This window comes from Manis pentadactyla, chromosome 9 (genome assembly GCF_030020395.1).
Source record: "Manis pentadactyla isolate mManPen7 chromosome 9, mManPen7.hap1, whole genome shotgun sequence".
NCBI lineage: Eukaryota > Metazoa > Chordata > Mammalia > Pholidota > Manidae > Manis > Manis pentadactyla.
Window position 1 is genome coordinate 19971580 of NC_080027.1, and position 17325 is coordinate 19988904.

At 37.5% G+C, this 17325-nt stretch overlaps 2 protein-coding genes across 2 annotated transcripts; both read left to right on the plus strand.

Moving 5' to 3' along the window:
• Positions 1-798: 798 nt before the first annotated feature.
• LOC118908069 (olfactory receptor 1030-like) lies at positions 799-1737 on the plus strand. Its single transcript, XM_036877132.2, has one exon. The coding sequence runs from the start codon at positions 799-801 to the stop codon at positions 1735-1737; it is 939 nt and encodes a 312-aa protein (XP_036733027.2).
• An 8622-nt stretch (positions 1738-10359) lies between these two features.
• On the plus strand, positions 10360-12662 carry LOC118908003 (olfactory receptor 5M10-like). Its single transcript, XM_057506667.1, has 2 exons — positions 10360-10402; positions 11743-12662. The coding sequence occupies exons 1-2, from the start codon at positions 10360-10362 to the stop codon at positions 12660-12662; spliced, it is 963 nt and encodes a 320-aa protein (XP_057362650.1).
• The last annotated feature ends 4663 nt before the right edge of the window (positions 12663-17325 follow it).

Genomic DNA, 17325 nt, shown 5'->3' on the forward strand with positions numbered 1-17325 from the left:
TTATACCACTGATACATGTGTATATAAATATCAATCTAACATGCATAAACTCATACATATATATCAATACATATATGTGTATGTGCGCTTATATGTTTTCTTACAAAAAACACTGATTTACATTTGGGCCCCATGAAACAATTTTGCCCTAATAATTGGTAATAATACACAATGGAAAGGAGCCCCTGAGCTGAGTCTTAAAAGTTAAGTAAGATTCGGTGATGTGAGATCACCTGCAGAAGATGGGAGCAGGGAAAATGGTCATTCATGGCAGGGTGAAGGAAGAGCTTGAAAATGACCTTGATGATAGAAAGGTAAGCAGCTCCTAGTTTAAAACGATATGTGCCATCCAGCAGTTCCGCTCCCCACATCAGTTTATCTCTGAAGAGCAGATGAGCTTCAATGACTGATGCTTAGAGACCACATCAAATGGTGCATTGTGGAAAAAAAGATTTCAAGTTCACAGAAAAGCCATGATTAATTAAATTGTTTAAGGCAAGTGTAAGTACAAAAATGTGAATAAAGACTGGCATAAAAGATAGTCTTTTCAAACATGAAAAGGCTTATAGGAAATTATTTAAAATATGATTGTCTTTATATATAAGGAGCTCTCTATATTAATTTAGGTATTTAGACTATCAATTGCATGTTTACTAGGTTGTTTCTTTGTGCCTCCTGCATTTATAAATTTGAGGGAAGAGGAAGAACTATAATATGACATGATGGGCATAACAGATAAATGACCAATGCATTTTTATTTCCTTTACTTTAGTCCTCATTTGAAGCCAAGCAAACACAATGTTAGAAGAAAACCACACGGCAGTGACTGAGTTTATTTTCCTGGGACTGACAGATCTCCCCGAGTTGCAGCCTGTCCTCTTTGTGGTCTTCCTTGTCATCTATCTGATCACCGTGATTGGCAACGTGAGCATGATTTTGGTAATCAGAAGTGACTCAAAACTCCACACACCAATGTACTTCTTCCTCAGCCACCTCTCCTTTGTAGACCTCTGTTACACAACCAGTGTTTCTCCTCAGATGCTGGTTCATTTCTTATCCAAGAGAAAAACTATATCTGTCATTGGTTGCTTTATACAATTCCACTTTTTCATTGTCCTGGGGATCACAGACTACTACATGCTCACAGTGATGGCTTATGACCGCTACGTGGCCATCTGCAAACCTTTGTTATATAGCAGCAAAATGTCCAGACGTGTCTGTCTCTCTCTTGTTGCCGCTCCTTATATTCATGGCTTTGCAAATGGTCTGGTCCAGACCATCCTGATGCTTCGTATCTCCTTCTGTGGACCCAATGAGATCAACCACTTTTATTGTACAGAACCACCTCTCTTAGGCCTTGCCTGCTCAGATACTTATGTCAAAGAAATGACCATGTTCGTGGGGGCTGGTTCCAACCTCACCTGCTCTCTCACCATCATTCTCATGTCTTACATTTTCATTTTCACAGCCATTCTGCGTATCCGCTCTGCTGATGGGAGGCAAAAAGCTTTCTCCACGTGTGGGTCCCATTTGACAGCTGTCACCATCTTTTTTGGGACGTTATTCTGCACATATGTGAGACCCCTTTCTGATGCATCAGTAGAGCAGGGAAAAATTGCAGCTGTCTTTTATATCTTTGTGAGCCCTATGTTAAACCCTTTCATCTATAGCCTACGCAACAAAGATGTTAAAAGAGCAATCAAGAACGTTTTCTACAAGGAATTGTTTGCTAAATAAATGAAAAGACCACCTGTACAAGATTAAGTAATCATTAAGTCAACACACAATACACCTCTTATTTCCAATGTTTCAGATGCTCAGATAATGTTAAATTGAGATCTCCGTGACTGATTCTGTTCCTTTCCTCATTTCCTGTATGGAACTCTAAGATAAATTTAATGTTTTTTATCCTCATGTAGAGTCTTAATATTTGTTCGTGTTTATATATACACAGAATTATATAGTATTATGTTGCCAGATAAACTCAGTAAACATGAATTTACTGTATGTATCATTCTTTAATTTATTTTAATTTTCACTAAACACTTTTAGATTATACATGCTTGTTCATGTAGCAGTGTTTTTCAGCGATATTTTCTATGCCATTCCAAGCAAAGTGAAGTATTTCTAAATGCTTTGATAATAGTTGGAGATTTTTTTTCTTTCAGTTGTATGTCCATATCCTCTACCCAATTTTAAAGTGTTACTTTTTATCTTTAATTCCTATATTTGTAACAGCTATTTGTGATTTCTGTACTAGGTACTAAACTCTTAATGATATACCCAGTGCAAATATTTTCAACCTGTTTGTAGTTTATATTTAATTTTCATGCATGGTATATTTGGTGGTGCAGAACTTTTTATTTAAACAAAATTTAGATTTCTTAATCTTTTTTTGTGTCTTGTGTATCTTGTCTAATACATTCTTTTTTATTATAAAGCTGTTCTTTCCTTCATGTTTTAAAGTATTACTTTTGCATAGTTAAGTCTGTATTTTTCTTAGTATTATAAATGTTGCATAGCAGAATCTAACTCTATTTTTTAATGAAAATAATCAGTTTTTCATGTTTTGAATACTCCATGTTTTTTTTCATTAGGTTTTTAGTGTAAACTCTGCCATCTACCAAGTTTTCATATGTGCATCAGTTTGTTTCTGAGTTCTAATTCTAGGAACAGTTCGTGAATTTATTCATCAATAAAAACTATTTGTATAAAAATAGCTTTACCACCCATCATATGGAAGCTAGAAAGAGAGTATTTTCTTGAAGGATCTGTGCCACCAGATGCCATTACAATGTTCAGGAGTAACTGTGTTCTTTCCAGAGTCCACATCCATCATATTTTTGTGTTAGACACACGAAAACAACTTCATTGATCCAGTAACGGTGGCTATGAGAATGAGGAAGACAAAGTTACTTACAGTCTGTAATTAGATCTGCGGTTATTTTAAAGCTCATATTTATTCCATAATCAAGAATATAGGTGGTTTTCATTAATAACTACTGAGTTCATAAACTATCACTGTGCCCCTTGCGTTCAGGCTATGGGAGGGCAAGCTCTACTCTTCACCACGTCCCAATGTGATCTTTGTGAATTCTTAACAATCAACACCCTTATCCTGAAATTTTAAATATGCATATCTCTTCCCTCCCACCATGAACCAGAAACTCTTACAAAGTCTTTCACTTCGCTTTTTCTCTCTGCATTGACAGTACAGTGGTGAAAGAAGGTTTTCCCTCAATATTTATTAATAACTATACAAATAAATGAATGAATGAATGCCGCTATAGCTAAAGAATGGTTAGTATGGTGTGAGCATATCACCACCGCACAACTACCAACAGTGAGTTTTCACAGACTAATGTTTTCCCTGTTTGAATCCCAGGCTCACAGTAGACTATTTGTATATGCCAGGGAAAGTCACTTAACCTCTCTATGCCTCAGTTTCCCATCTGGATAATGATACTAAAGACCCATAGAGCTGTGTGAGGATTCACTGAGCTGAGGCTTGTAAAGTGCTGAGCCTGATGCCTGGCAGATAGTAGGTACTCAATGTTTATTTTGAATTATTAATTCTTACCATTCTGTTTCTTTCCTCCTGTATCTCAGACAAGTTAGTCACTCATCCCAGTTCATCTCCCTACAGAATTTCATTTTTGAGGGATAAGGAAATATATTCAATATAATGTAAAGGTCCCTGGGAGGGAATTACCAGGATTTGTTGCATAGTCACTGAATTAAGTGCATATAGCATACCCCTTATATTTTTCAGCAGGCATTAGCTGATCACTGTTTACCCAGGCTCAGGACCTGTGCTAGCTGTGGAGATCCCTGTCCTTGCCCTTTAGGGTCTACAGTCCAGTGATGGGAACAGAAGCATTAGCAGGGAATACAACAGAGTGTGTTAGACAAGGATGGGGGCAGCGCCCTAGGACAGCAGGGAGAATGGAGGTCAGCCCCAGGTCTGTGGAGGCAGAGGGAGCGTCTTTTGTGAAGATGTCAACTGCAGCCCTTGTCCCCACCAGGCGCAATGAGAATTTGAAGGGCATAAGGGAAGCACTGATTGGAGGGAAGCTGGGGACATATTAAAGTGGTGCTAGAAGGAAGCGCAGGCTCTGCAGGTTGAGGCATGGCAGAGACCTACATTTGGGAAAGAGTCAACTGGGTGTGTGTGAGTACAGGGGTTCAATCCCACCCTGCCGCTTCCCAGCCACGAGGCTCTAAGTGAATTAGTCCATCACTATTCACTCAGAGGAGCCTCTGTTTCTTTACCCAAAAGTGCAGGATGGAGTTCCTACTTCTAAGAACTGTAGTTGAGAATCACTTCAGTTAGCTTCATGAGAGATGCTCAAAGGTGTTAAGTGCTCACCAAGGTGTTTGCCAATGACCCCGTGTGTTTCACAGTCCTGTATATGACTCACCCCTCCCAGGACTTCAGTGTTCACCAGAAGACATTGCTAAGAGTGCTGGATTATAGGGAGCAGGCAGTTGTAGAATAAAAGAAAACTTAAAAATCAGAACTGCAAAATTTCAATAGGAAAGTTTTATGCCTTCCAGAGATCTCTTGGAACAATATTAAAAATGGAGTTTTGGGAAACATGATTGAGACATATGATTAGCTTCCTGATCCTGGAGAGCTCCAATTAATCCCGAGGGGCCTGGTTCCCTGGATGGCACTCATTTCTCCAACTCTGAAGCCCCATGAAATTTACATGAGAGCAGGTCTGTACCTCCCACTTGCTGGTATAAAGGCCAGGACATTTTACATCTGAGAGAGGCATCCACGAACTTCTTTAATGAAAGGTGAGAAAAAAGATGCAAATCAGAGGTAGAGTTAAATTTTTGTGTTAATTTCCTTTTAGACAAGAGGAGATTGTGTTGAAGTCTCAAACGGAGGCCACAAATTTGCCCCATTAGTTCAATATACATAAATGCAATCCTTCCCATTTCAGTAGCAAAGCTTGGATCCCAACTAAGTTGCCTGCTAACAGGTTTTGTCTCCCTGGCCAACATTTCAGCTTCGTACTGTCCTTGAGTCACTTCTTTGCAGGCTCTTTCTCCATCAGGTGGGACTGTCCCTGCTGTGAGCTAGCAAATCCACAAGGGCCTTGTTGAGCAGATGTTCACTCTTCACTCTGGCCTGACACAGCTGCACAAAGCTGTGATTTTCCTTCTCTGTGAACACATACTATTCACAGTCTTTTTCTCCTCTCTCTCCTTATCAGTACGTCTGCTCTACTTCAGTTGCATATTTCTGGACCCCACACAAGTCACTGAGCTGTGAGTCCAGACCATTCTAGAACCCCCAGGCAGTCACTCAGTAGCATGCAAGCAAGGAGGCCTTCTGCCACTGAGCCCCTCGAGTCCAAATTCCTGCTGTGTCTATACATCTGAAATCCCCACAGCCTCATCTTTTTCCTTCCATTTTCCTCTGTGCCTGTAATCACTATCTATTCCCTTTCTGGGGTTTTCTGGATGCAAAAATACATGAAAATATCTACTCTTCCATTTTGATGATGTCATATAAGTAATTAAGCTTTTTTCAAATTATTTCCTTATGGGCATTTCTTGAAGAGAAACTGCCACTAACAGCCAAACACTGTTCTTTACTGAGGGTCATTGTTGTTGTTGATGGAAAAGGTGTAGATGGAAATGAATCCAACTTTCAAAGATGTGAAACATTTGAGTTTTAGGGAACTTGTCAGCTGGGACTTTCTGCACCTCTGTGCATTAGCTCTGCACAAGTTCACATCACTAGCATTCCAAAGCAAGGTATCTTTGCATTGTTCTTTAATCTTCCTAAGATAGCCTTATTGGCTTTTTTTCTTCCTTTTCAGTTTGTTGCTTCAAAAAGTCATCCTTTTATAAGTTCTTCATTGTTGTTTGTATTTAAAGTTTCAGCACCCTTTCTGCCAGACTCCACTTTCTGTATTTTCTCCATGTCAGTGTGTCTCTATCCACTGAACTGTGGATGCCTGGAGAAAGGTGGAGTTTGAAGGTTTTGTCAGTTTTTGCATCGACAGCCCCTAATCAGAGAAGATGATGAGTATTTGTTCGACAAGTATCTTGTTTGGTGTCCACAATGACTTGAGGGGGAGACAGAACAGATATTATTGGTCCCAGTTACAAAGGGAAAATGAAGTGACTTGGAGTTAAGAATCATTACACATTGTCAATACCTATTATTGGTGTATTCAGCAATGTTCATTAAGTACTTACTAATCGAGAAAGGTGACTTTGTCTTTCTATAACTTAAGTTGAAGTAAGGCTTAGTGACTCATTTTGAAATTAGAGAAGCATTGGGCAGCTTTCAAAAATATTATTAAAATAGGAAGGGCAAAAAATAAAAAACATTTGAGAGAAAGGAAGAAGGGATTCAACACCTGTGACATGATGAGAAATGAAATCCATAGAGTGGTGTATCTGCATAGAACAAGTGATTCTTAAATTAAATACTCCCTATGTAAAAGTTCTTTCCTTTGTGCACATTTTATGTTATTGCTAAAGACTGTCCCCAAAATAGTAAGTGAACACACATATGATTTGATGATTCCTTGTTCATTTTTTCTTTTGTATTTTTTGAGGGGATGTTATTTTAAAAACTTCTTACTGAAGTATAGTGGACATATAATATTATATTAGTTTCAAGGGTATGTCATAGTGGCTTGACATTTCTATACAACAGAAAATGGTCCCCATGAAAAGTGAGGTTACCACCTGTCACCACACAAGGTGATGGCAGTATTATTGTTTATATTTTCTATGCTCTACTTTTCTTCCCTGTGACTTATTCATTTTAGAATTTAAATTTGTAGCTCTTAGTTCTCTTTACTTATTTTGCTTGCTCTCCATCCTGTCAGCTCTAGCACCCAACAGTTTGTTCTCAGAGCCTTTTTCTGTTTTTTCTATTTATATCTGTTTATTTATTGGTCTTTTCTTCTGTTTGTTCATTTTGTTTGTTTTGTTTTCTCTATTCCACATATAAATGAAAACACACAGTATTTGTCTTTCTCTGTCTGATGAGTTTCACTTAGCATAATGCCCTCTAAATCCACCTATGTTGTCACAAATACAAGATTTCATTCTTTTTCATGGCTGCCTAGTGTCCCATTGTATGTATGCACCACTTCTTCATTATCCATGCATCTACTGACAGACACTTAGGTTGTGTTCATATTTTAGCCTTTATGAACAATGCTGCAGTAAACACAGGGCTACATGAATGATTTTGAATTAGTGGTTGTGTTGTCTTCAGGTAAATACACAGAGGTCGATTTACTGGATTGTGTAGTTTTTCTATTTCTAGTTTTTTGAGGAATCTCCATACTATTTCCCATACTGGCGTCATAAATTCACATTCCCACCAACAGTGTACGTGGTTTCATTTTCTTCCACATCCTCTCCAACACTTGCTATTTCATTTATTTGCCATATGTTTATAGGAGCACTGTGACTGTGCCTTTTTAAAATTATGTTTCTGGTAACATCTGCATTATAATATTTTGAACAATTGTTACATGTGAATTTCCCCATATGCCACATAAAACTATTATTAACAAACTTTCTGTGAATTTCCTTGATTAACAAACTTCCCTACTAATTGTTTTGTGGACTAAACTTCAAAGACATTGATTTCTCCCAAGTCTACAACATCATGTAGAGCTCTGTGGGATTCAGAAATGAGTAATACATTGCAATTCATTCATTCTTTCATGCTTACACTCTATTTTTCTTTTCTTTTCTAAACAAACTATACAAACAGGTCCTTAAAAGTCACAGTGCAATAATAACTGGACTTTGGCCCTGCCTTGAAGAAATAATATGTGAGAAATTGGTAGTCGATACATCATTGCAATGTATGATGCTAAAGAGTAAATTAGAGGTATTTAGGAGGTACTGGAAGCAGAAAGCACAAACAGTTAAATTCAATCCCATGTATGATGGGAATGAAGTGAGAAATGTTTCTCATAGGATATGCCTTTAAAAAGGGCTTGATAAGATAAGTAGACTTTGAGAGGTAAAAATAAATAGTGCAGGGAGACAGGGGATATGTAGCAACACTGTAATTATGGATATAGGAAGAGCTTAATGTTTAGTTATCTATAGGTATATAGCTTAGGTATAACTGTAGGTATAGAGATAGACATTCAGCTCACCCTTGAACAACACAGGGTTAGCGCTGCTGATCCCTGACCTGTTTGGAATGTAACTGATACTGTATAGGCTTAAGTTGTATCATGTGATGATTTGATACACCTGCCTATTGTGATACAATGATCACAATGAGGTTGCATCTATCATCTCACATAATTATAATTATTTTGTCGTACTGCTGCTGGTGAAAACATTTATGATCCACTTTCTTAGCCCTTTCACGTAGGCAAGACAGCATTGCTAACTAACTGTAGTCACCGTTTTGTACTTCAGAACTGCAGAGCTTATTCATTTAATAAGCTGAAGTTTGAATCCCTGATGAGCACGTCCCTACTTCCCCCAGTCCTGCCCCTGGCAACCACCGTCCTACTCTCTGTTTCTGAGATGAGCTTTCTTAGATCCACAGACAAGTGAGATTATACAATATTTCTTTCTCTGTCCTTCCTAAGATGGAATAAATAAAAAACTGCCTAAATAGTGAAAGGAAGTAGCATACTGAAACAAGTCACATGAAAATTAAGGGGTATTATGTCCTTACAAAGGAGTCAATTATAAAGTGAAACAATCAGTCTGGGTATGTTTATGCTACTGTTTAGTTTTAAAACACTAAAACCAAATATGCATGCATACTTGAGCTGCTGTTATTATAAATGGTTTGTAGGTAGACAAGAATTGAGAAAAAATATGTAAGATAATGATAGTTGTTAATAATGTTGTAGGGACAAAATCATATAACACTCTTCTGTAGGAAAGGAAAATTCTAAATCAGAATAGGCATACCCTGTTAAGAAGGGAATCTTTTTGATTAAGGAAGTCTAATGAAACTAATCATCAAGTCATTAAAATACATAAAATATCAAGTTTTTTTATACACTGGTTCTATATTCAAGATAAGTATAATAAGAAGTATTTCAAATATCCATGGAGAAAACAGCAAAATTAGACATTTGATTTTTTTGCAAAGATAATCCACTTTCATTAAAGGAAATTATGTAAATATTGTACGAAGGTAATTTTCATAATTGAACACTTAATTTTGCTTATAAGATAGCTCAGTGGTTCTCAATACTGGTAGCCTACAAAATGAAAGAAAGAATTTATCTGCTAATTAATCAATTATAAATGAGTTCTTGATTGAGACTGAAAATATGTAGGGGCCGGCCTACGGCCGAGGCTGAGTCCCACTATGGCTGAACACCGCCCTTCCACTCTGGCTGACGAACGCCCTAAGATGGCGCCCGCTTCCTGGGATCCACCCTTCCTGGTTTGGTGGCATTAGCATAAGGAAGTTGCTCCTATAGGCTTGCCCCATGCTTCCGCGCTCGTGCTCAACTCATGCAGAAGGCATGCTACCAATCAGCTTAAAGGTCACTCATGATCTTGATCACCATAGGCCAGCTTCCTTTATATAAGGCATAAGCAGGGAAGAGAAGCTCTCTCTCTCCTCTCATTCTTCCTCTCACTCGCTCTCTCCGGCTGTTGCTTCTTCTCACTCACCCTCTCCCGACCTTCTGAGCAACAATAAAGAACTGAAGTGAACCAGGTCTGTGTACGTATCGCTGTCGTCACCGCCACAAGGAGCGATAAAAATATGATCCTGCTTAATCATGAACAGCTGATTTCTGCTGTTGTCTTTCTGATCAACCATTTTGAAACCACTTTCCCAGTCTGTTTTTCCATTAGGCTCTCACTTGATCCCAAGCAATGCATCCATGCAGAAAAATATTGTTATTGTTCCAGGCAATTGCATTTATGGACAAGCAATAAGTTACACATTTTTTTTTAATTGTTGTTGAGACCAGTTTTTTCCTGGTGGGTGGATCTCATGGGAGACTGTTGAAATGGAACTTTTCTCCATTGAACCAAGGTTTCTCATTTTGTTTCACATCTTTGTTCAGCAGGCTACAGATAAGTGAATTCAGCATAGTACTCACAAAAATACAAGACACTGCTGTATTTTACCCTTGCAGAACAGACTGCTTGTTTGTTGGTCTCAGACACATGCAGAACAGGGACCCAGAGAACCTGGTGCCAAGTGTCAGGTGGGAGCCACGGGTGGAGAAAGCTTTGTGCCGTCCTTCCCTGGGATGTATCATTGTAATGGTGATGAAAATGAGGATGTAGGAGACAGGGATGATGAGTAGGGAACCTGTGAGGCTGATCCCTGTGGACACGTCCAAGGCAGTTTTCTTTCTGTGTCGGAACATGTCAACACCAGGAGGGCTGGTCAGCGCAGTAGAATTGGTTGGTAGTGTCGGTCCATAAACAGACAATGGTTTTCTAATTCAGATTCCCTCTTCTTTACTACATTAAAAGAGCACAACTTAAGTACCCCCATGTATTTTTCCTTCTGTAGTATGAAAAGTGATGAATAATTTCTCTCTCTGTGCTAAAGAGCTCGTGCACAGCATAGCAGTGTATATGGATGTAGGCAGGGACCCCGGCCTCAGAGGAGAATCTCACTCTCAAGCATCAAGTTAGGATTATGCCCCTGAGGAAGAAAGATTTTGTAAACCGGCTTTGCAGAATTTTTTTTTAAATACTCTGTGGAATATACTTTGGAAATGCATTATAAATCTCTCCAGATAGTTTTTCCAAAATCTAGTAAGACAACTTTTGCAGGTAGGTTGTTTTATATAATTGTTCATTAAAAATATCATTTGTGTGGAGATTAGTAGTCTATCCTGTGGAAAAAATTGCATCTAAAATTTTCTTCATTGTACTTGGTTCTGGCTGACATAATGATATGTTTTTTCTGTATATATAATGTCTGCTCATTCCTGTACAATATAATGTTCCTCTGTTTGGTGAATTTATTCACTGCCATAACCAGAGAACTTAGAACAGAAAAAAAAAATCTTAATCTTTACCGTGTAAATAATAAATGAATAAATGGCTGCATGAATGACAAGGCAGAGACAAGAATTTTTCATTTTGTACTTTCTTAGCCATGTGTCAAGGTATAAATTTCACTAATTCAATATTTCTGAATGACTTAAGCTGGCTAAATATGGAATGCAGGCAGATATACTGTATTCAGTGTTTCATTTATTAAGAACATTTATTTTCTATTTTCTGTCGGAAACAATAGGATATCACACCTGGGAGGCCCTAGAACTCCAGTTATCTATTTGTTATTTGAAAGATGTCAATGACCTGATGCTATTCAGATTGATTTTTCATTACTTTGGCTTTTCTTTTTTTTGAGTATTAAAATAAATCAAGTATGTATTTCCTCAGTGAGACACGTATAAATGTATGAATATGAATATATATGTACATATAAATATTCACATATGTAATATTATTACATAATTAATATCAACATTAATATATATGCCAGTGGGAGAAAAAGAGAGCGCATGCAAATGTATCTGCATGTATATTTGAGATTTAGAAGAAATAGAAAACACAGAGATTAGGGGGACATATGTGCATTAACATTCTGTTCTGTTAGAACAGGAAGAGTAATTTCCCCACATATGAGTAGATCAAAGAGTAAATGATGAAGCAGATGGAAAAAATGTGGAATCTGGATCAGACAGAATTCCTCCATCTCTTCGTCACTTTCAGTTTCCAAGGGATAAGAAAAGTCTTCTGAAAACCACACCACAGGGACGGAATTCATTCTCTTGGGACTCACAGATGACCCAGTGCTGGAGAAGATTCTGTTTGGGGTGTTTCTGCTGATCTACCTAATCATGCTGGCTGGGAACCTGTGCATGATCGTGCTGATCAGGACAACGTCCCTCCTCCAGAGCCCCATGTATTTCTTCCTGAGCCACCTCTCCTTCGTAGACATCTGCTCCTCCTCCAATATAACTCCAAACATGCTGTCCAATGTCCTCTCAGACCAGAAGACCATCTCCTATGCCGGGTGCTTCTCACAGTGTCTTCTCTTCATCGCCCTGGTCATCACCGAGTTTTACATGCTTGCTTCCATGGCAGTGGATCGCTATGCAGCCATTTGCAGCCCTTTACATTACAGGACCACAATGTCCAGGAACCTCTGCATCTGTCTAGTCATGGTCCCTTACGCTTGTGGCTTCCTGAATGGACTGTCTCAGGCGCTGCTGACCTTCCACTTGTCCTTCTGTGGCTCCCTGGAAATCAATCATTTCTACTGTGCTGACCCTCCCCTGATGATGCTGGCCTGCTCCGATGCCCATGTCAAAAAGATGGCCATGTTTGCAGTGGCTGGCTTTACTCTTTCAAGTTCTCTCTTCATCATCCTCCTGTCCTACCTTCTCATCCTTGCGGCCATCCTGAGGATCAATTCTGCTGAAGGCAGACACAAAGCGTTTTCTACCTGTGGTTCCCACTTGGCAACTGTCACCATATTTTATGGGACCCTCTTCTGCATGTACTTAAGACCCCCATCTGAGAAGTCCATAGAGGAGTTCAAAATAATTGCCATCTTTTATGCTTTTTTGAGTCCAATGTTGAACCCATTGATCTACAGCCTGTGGAACAAGGATGTGATCCATGCCATGCAGCAAATGGTGTAGGGCAATCTCTTTCATAAAGTTGCCATGTAGGGCTCTGTTCATTTGTAATTGCTAAGTGTCTCTGATAACACAGTTATTCCCTTCAAAGGATAAATCTACTACTTTGTATTCTGATTTTTCTTCTCAGGTTCTTGATGATATTAGCTAATGTCTCCTCAAAATTAAGATCTTTAAGACAAATGTTTTCAAAAAAATCTTAAATATTGAAATTTAAAAGTATTTTCTGCAGCAGAAGATGTCTATGAATAAATTGGGTAGTATTCCACAAATCCATATAATACTTTAAAGTCTTTATTTGCTTGAGAATAAATATAATGTATTCTATGATGGGAACAGGGTACTCTCTCTCCTCTGACTTACAAGTCTACAGAGCCATAATGATGGTCATATTGGGTGATTAGTTTTCACACTACTCTTTTTAAATTAAGATATAATTTCTTCATAGCTCTGTTGCCTGATTGATCACTGGAATCCCCCTCGTAAAACTTCTAAATTTGTGGATCACCCATTGGTTTAAAATTTTTATAAATTTCCCTAACATAACATCATAGACATACTGAGAAAATGTTCCCATTCAGAAATCCTATTTATGCTCCTCGGTTTTGAAAATAAACTGTCAGCCCCTGCTTCTAAGTTTCCAGGAATATGGATCCAATTCCAATTGCAGTGTTGTGCGATGGCATTCCAGATATATTTTTCATGTAGTAGCTCTGACTTAGGTCTAATTTCTTAATAGTTCATAGAGTCTTATCAATTGGCTTCTGTAGGCCCAAGAATGCCCTAAAACAGCATGCAAGTGACTCCCATATATGCACCTTTTTTGGAGAGTAACACCCAATGTTTATTTTGGATCATAAGAGTTACTGTGAGTCATTATTTTCCAGAGATATCTGTCCAGTAATTCTCAAAATTTGTATTGAGAAAATTAACAGTAAAGAAGGTCATCAAGAGATATATCATCATCCACATTATTTCTCACATCATTAGTCAAGTAGGTGGCTGCATATTGAAATATATATGAAGCTCTTTTAAAAATTACCTGTAACATTTGGTTTCTAATACTGTACACTCTGATTTTAGGTAAGACCATAATACTAAACAACCACATGAAAACAATCGCTCTATTTCCTGTAATGTGTTCAAAATATTTCCAAGAAAGACACTGAGATGAACTGCAGGTTTAGAAATCTGGGCTCCATTTTTAATTCTAAGTGGATTGAACAAGGCTGGTTTTATAAAAAATGTTCACTGTAAATAAAATTACAGAAGATGTGAGGAAGTAACATTTATCAGAAATATGTCCTAAAGCAATGGAAAATTTCTGTTTGTATTTTGTTTATTTCTCAATGAATTGAAATGCATTCATATTCTTAAAATACATAAAACAAAGTTGGAATCATTTGTCATACACAAGTTTGAATATTGATTTTTCTTTCGGTAATATACTGTTTGTATTTTCACACAGACTAAATGCTTACAGTGTACATCATTTTTTAATGTGGTATAGCCCACAAAATTAAATCATATTTAACCTTAATCTGCCTTCATGTTCCCTCAGCTATGTGTTATTATTCCTATTTAAAGATAAAGTACATGCCTAGGGATCAATAAATAACTACTCCAACATCAGTAAAAGCTAATTGATCTTCCAATGGTTTTTCAGACTCCAAAACTTTCTTCCCATAAATGTACTATTCTTATATGTTGTAAATAACTTAATATTCTTCCAAGTCCAAAAATATTAAGACATTCATGCATAAAATAAACAACAATCCCATTACTCCATCATTCTTGAGAGACTTGCTTTCTTATAATACTGCTGAGTGGGCAAACTTCTCATCCTCAAGGAGCTCAGAATTTTCAGAGGAATACAGAGAGAGTGGTTGTTCACAGTCTGAATGAGTTCCTGCCAGAAATAATTGAACCACAGGGGTTTGATCCCTAGATGGTAATTCTGTTATAAACTCTTCAGGTTCATCCTATCTGTGCTGTCACTGGGAAATCACTCTTTGGCAGGTAGGATTATGCGTGGTTAAAAGATATTTTGAAATCAGAAATAAATATTTAATCAATAAAAGTAAAATTATGGGCTGAAGCATATACTGATGGATCAGCAAATGTCTGGATTTAAATTCTAGTGATGTTTTCAGAGTACAAGTATTTATAAATATACAGAATAGTGGTAATTTTAATGGAAATGGAATGAGGCCTAAGAGAACATTTACTTCATTAGTAATTATTGATCGTGTCCATTTTGGAAAGCACTGTTCTAGGTGCCAATTACAGTTACAGATTAGATAAGCTCCTTGTCCCAAAGCACTCACACTTTGATGTTGAGTCTTCTTTTAGACTAGACGTGGATTGTCACCAAGTAATAGTAGCTACAATAGCTACAACTTAATGAAGGGATCACTACATGTCAGAAATATTTTTAAATTTTACCTGGATTAACTGCTTCACATGGAGGAAGTTACTATTTGCAATCATACCTTATGCATGAGGAAAATTGGGCACACAGAGATGAATCACCTTCCCAGCTGCACAGTAGGAATAAGCGGGTATGGGTTTTCCAGCCTGGAAGCCTGGCTGCAGACTCCCAGTAACTGGTACCCTTGGCTGACTTTCAATAACTTAGCATGTTTACTGTTTCTTGCTTCATGACGAAAAAGAAGCAGTGGTGTTCAATAATCATTTTGGTTCCTTCTGAGTTAACAGTGATCGTTTTAGTAATTATAAGCATCTTTTCATATACTATTCTGCACCCTCTTCCTAGAAAATTGGCCACTTTTAGTTTTACCGTCAATGTTAATTATTTAAAGTTATTTAAAAATGCACTTCATGAAGATGTCTTGAAATTCATTTTTCTATTTAAGCTGAACCATGACTACATGCCAAGGAGACATCACCCTTGTTAAAGCTGAATTCCACCCTCTAGACTGGGTGGCTGGGTCATGGCAGCAGGCAGCTACCTGAGGGCTCCTCGGGGTGAGCTTGCATGTCAAGAGTGCAAAGCCTCAGGCGTTCCCAGAGCAACCTCTGTCTGCTGACAATGCTCTTGTGTTTCCTTGCTCAAAACGGGTTAAGATGTTGTGTTCCGCTCGTTAAGGATGGTTATTCCCTTCAAGCACCCAGTGAATTTTCTGGAATGTTCATTCCTTATGTTGTCTCCTTTCCCCACACTACAATACAAATGGAATTATTATTTTGACTCTTGATTAATGTTCCAGGAAATATACATAATTATAATTGCCATCCCAGCACCAAAGATTTGTCTGTTATGATAAATACTGTGATCTTATGAATTAAATAAAAAGAAACACACAATATTTATGAGTCCACTGATTTAGGTGACTAGTCTTGCATTTTCCTAGCTGGTCAAAAAGTCCAAAGCGTACATATGTAGAATGGAAAAATGCAATGGACGGGTGCTGAGTGGTGCATTTACAAAGTACCTTACAAAATGACCTGAAGCCATCCGTGGCATTGCACCTAATAATAAGAGTGAGGATGTTATTGCCACACTGGGGAATGTGTCTGGAAGGAGGATGTAGATTTTTCCACGATGGTCGTTGTCATCACTTGTATCCTGAACAGAAGGTGGGAGATGCACTTCATGTATCTTATGTCCTGTCTTCTCAGTTTTATGGTGAATATGATAATTATTTCAGTGTGGCCTTTTACATGTTTTTAAAAATTTAAATTGAATTCACGTTAAGCTTTCTTAATATTTTCAGGTGTTAAAATGAAGTCGAATTACAACAAAATCATTATGATCTTGTCAACATTTTTTCAATATTTCCCTCCTCTCCCAGCAGGGAAATTTTAATACATTATTATTTCACCTAATCACTCCCCTAATGAACATTTCATACCACTGATACATGCATATGTAAATATCTATATACACATACATACATATATATATATGTATATATATATACTTATAGTATTTGTATGCTTTTCTGTTTTCTTACAAAGAACACTGATTTTCATTTGTGCCCATGAACCAATTTTGTCCCAATAATTGGTAATAATACACAATGGAAAGGAGCCCCTGAGCTGAATCTTAAAACTTAAGAAAGATTCGTGATGTGAGGTCACCTGCAGAAGATGGGAGCAGGGAAAATAGTCATTCATGGCAGGGTGAAGAAGAGATTGAAAATGACCTTGAGGATAGAAAGGTAAGTAGATCTTAGTTTAAAACGATATGGGCCATCCAGCAGTGCCACTCCCCACATCAATTTAGCTGTGAAGAGCAGATGAGCTTCAACGACCAATGCTTAGAGACCACATCAAATGGTACATTGTGGAAAAACAGATTACAGGTTCACAGAAAAGTCATAATTAATGAAATTGTTTAAGGCAAGTGTAAGTACAAAAATGTGAATAAAGACTTGCATAAAAGACAGTCTTTTCAAACATGAAAAGGCTTGTAGGAAAGTATTTAATATGATTATCTTTATATATAAGGAGCTCTCTACATTAATTTAGATATTTAGAATATAAAGTGCATGTTTACTAGGTTGTTTCTTTGTGCCTCCTGCATTTATAAATTTGAGGGAAGAGGAAGAACTATAATATGACATGATGGGCATGACAGATAAATGACAAATGCATTTTTATTTCCTTTACTTTAGTCCTCATTTGAAGCCAAGCAAACACA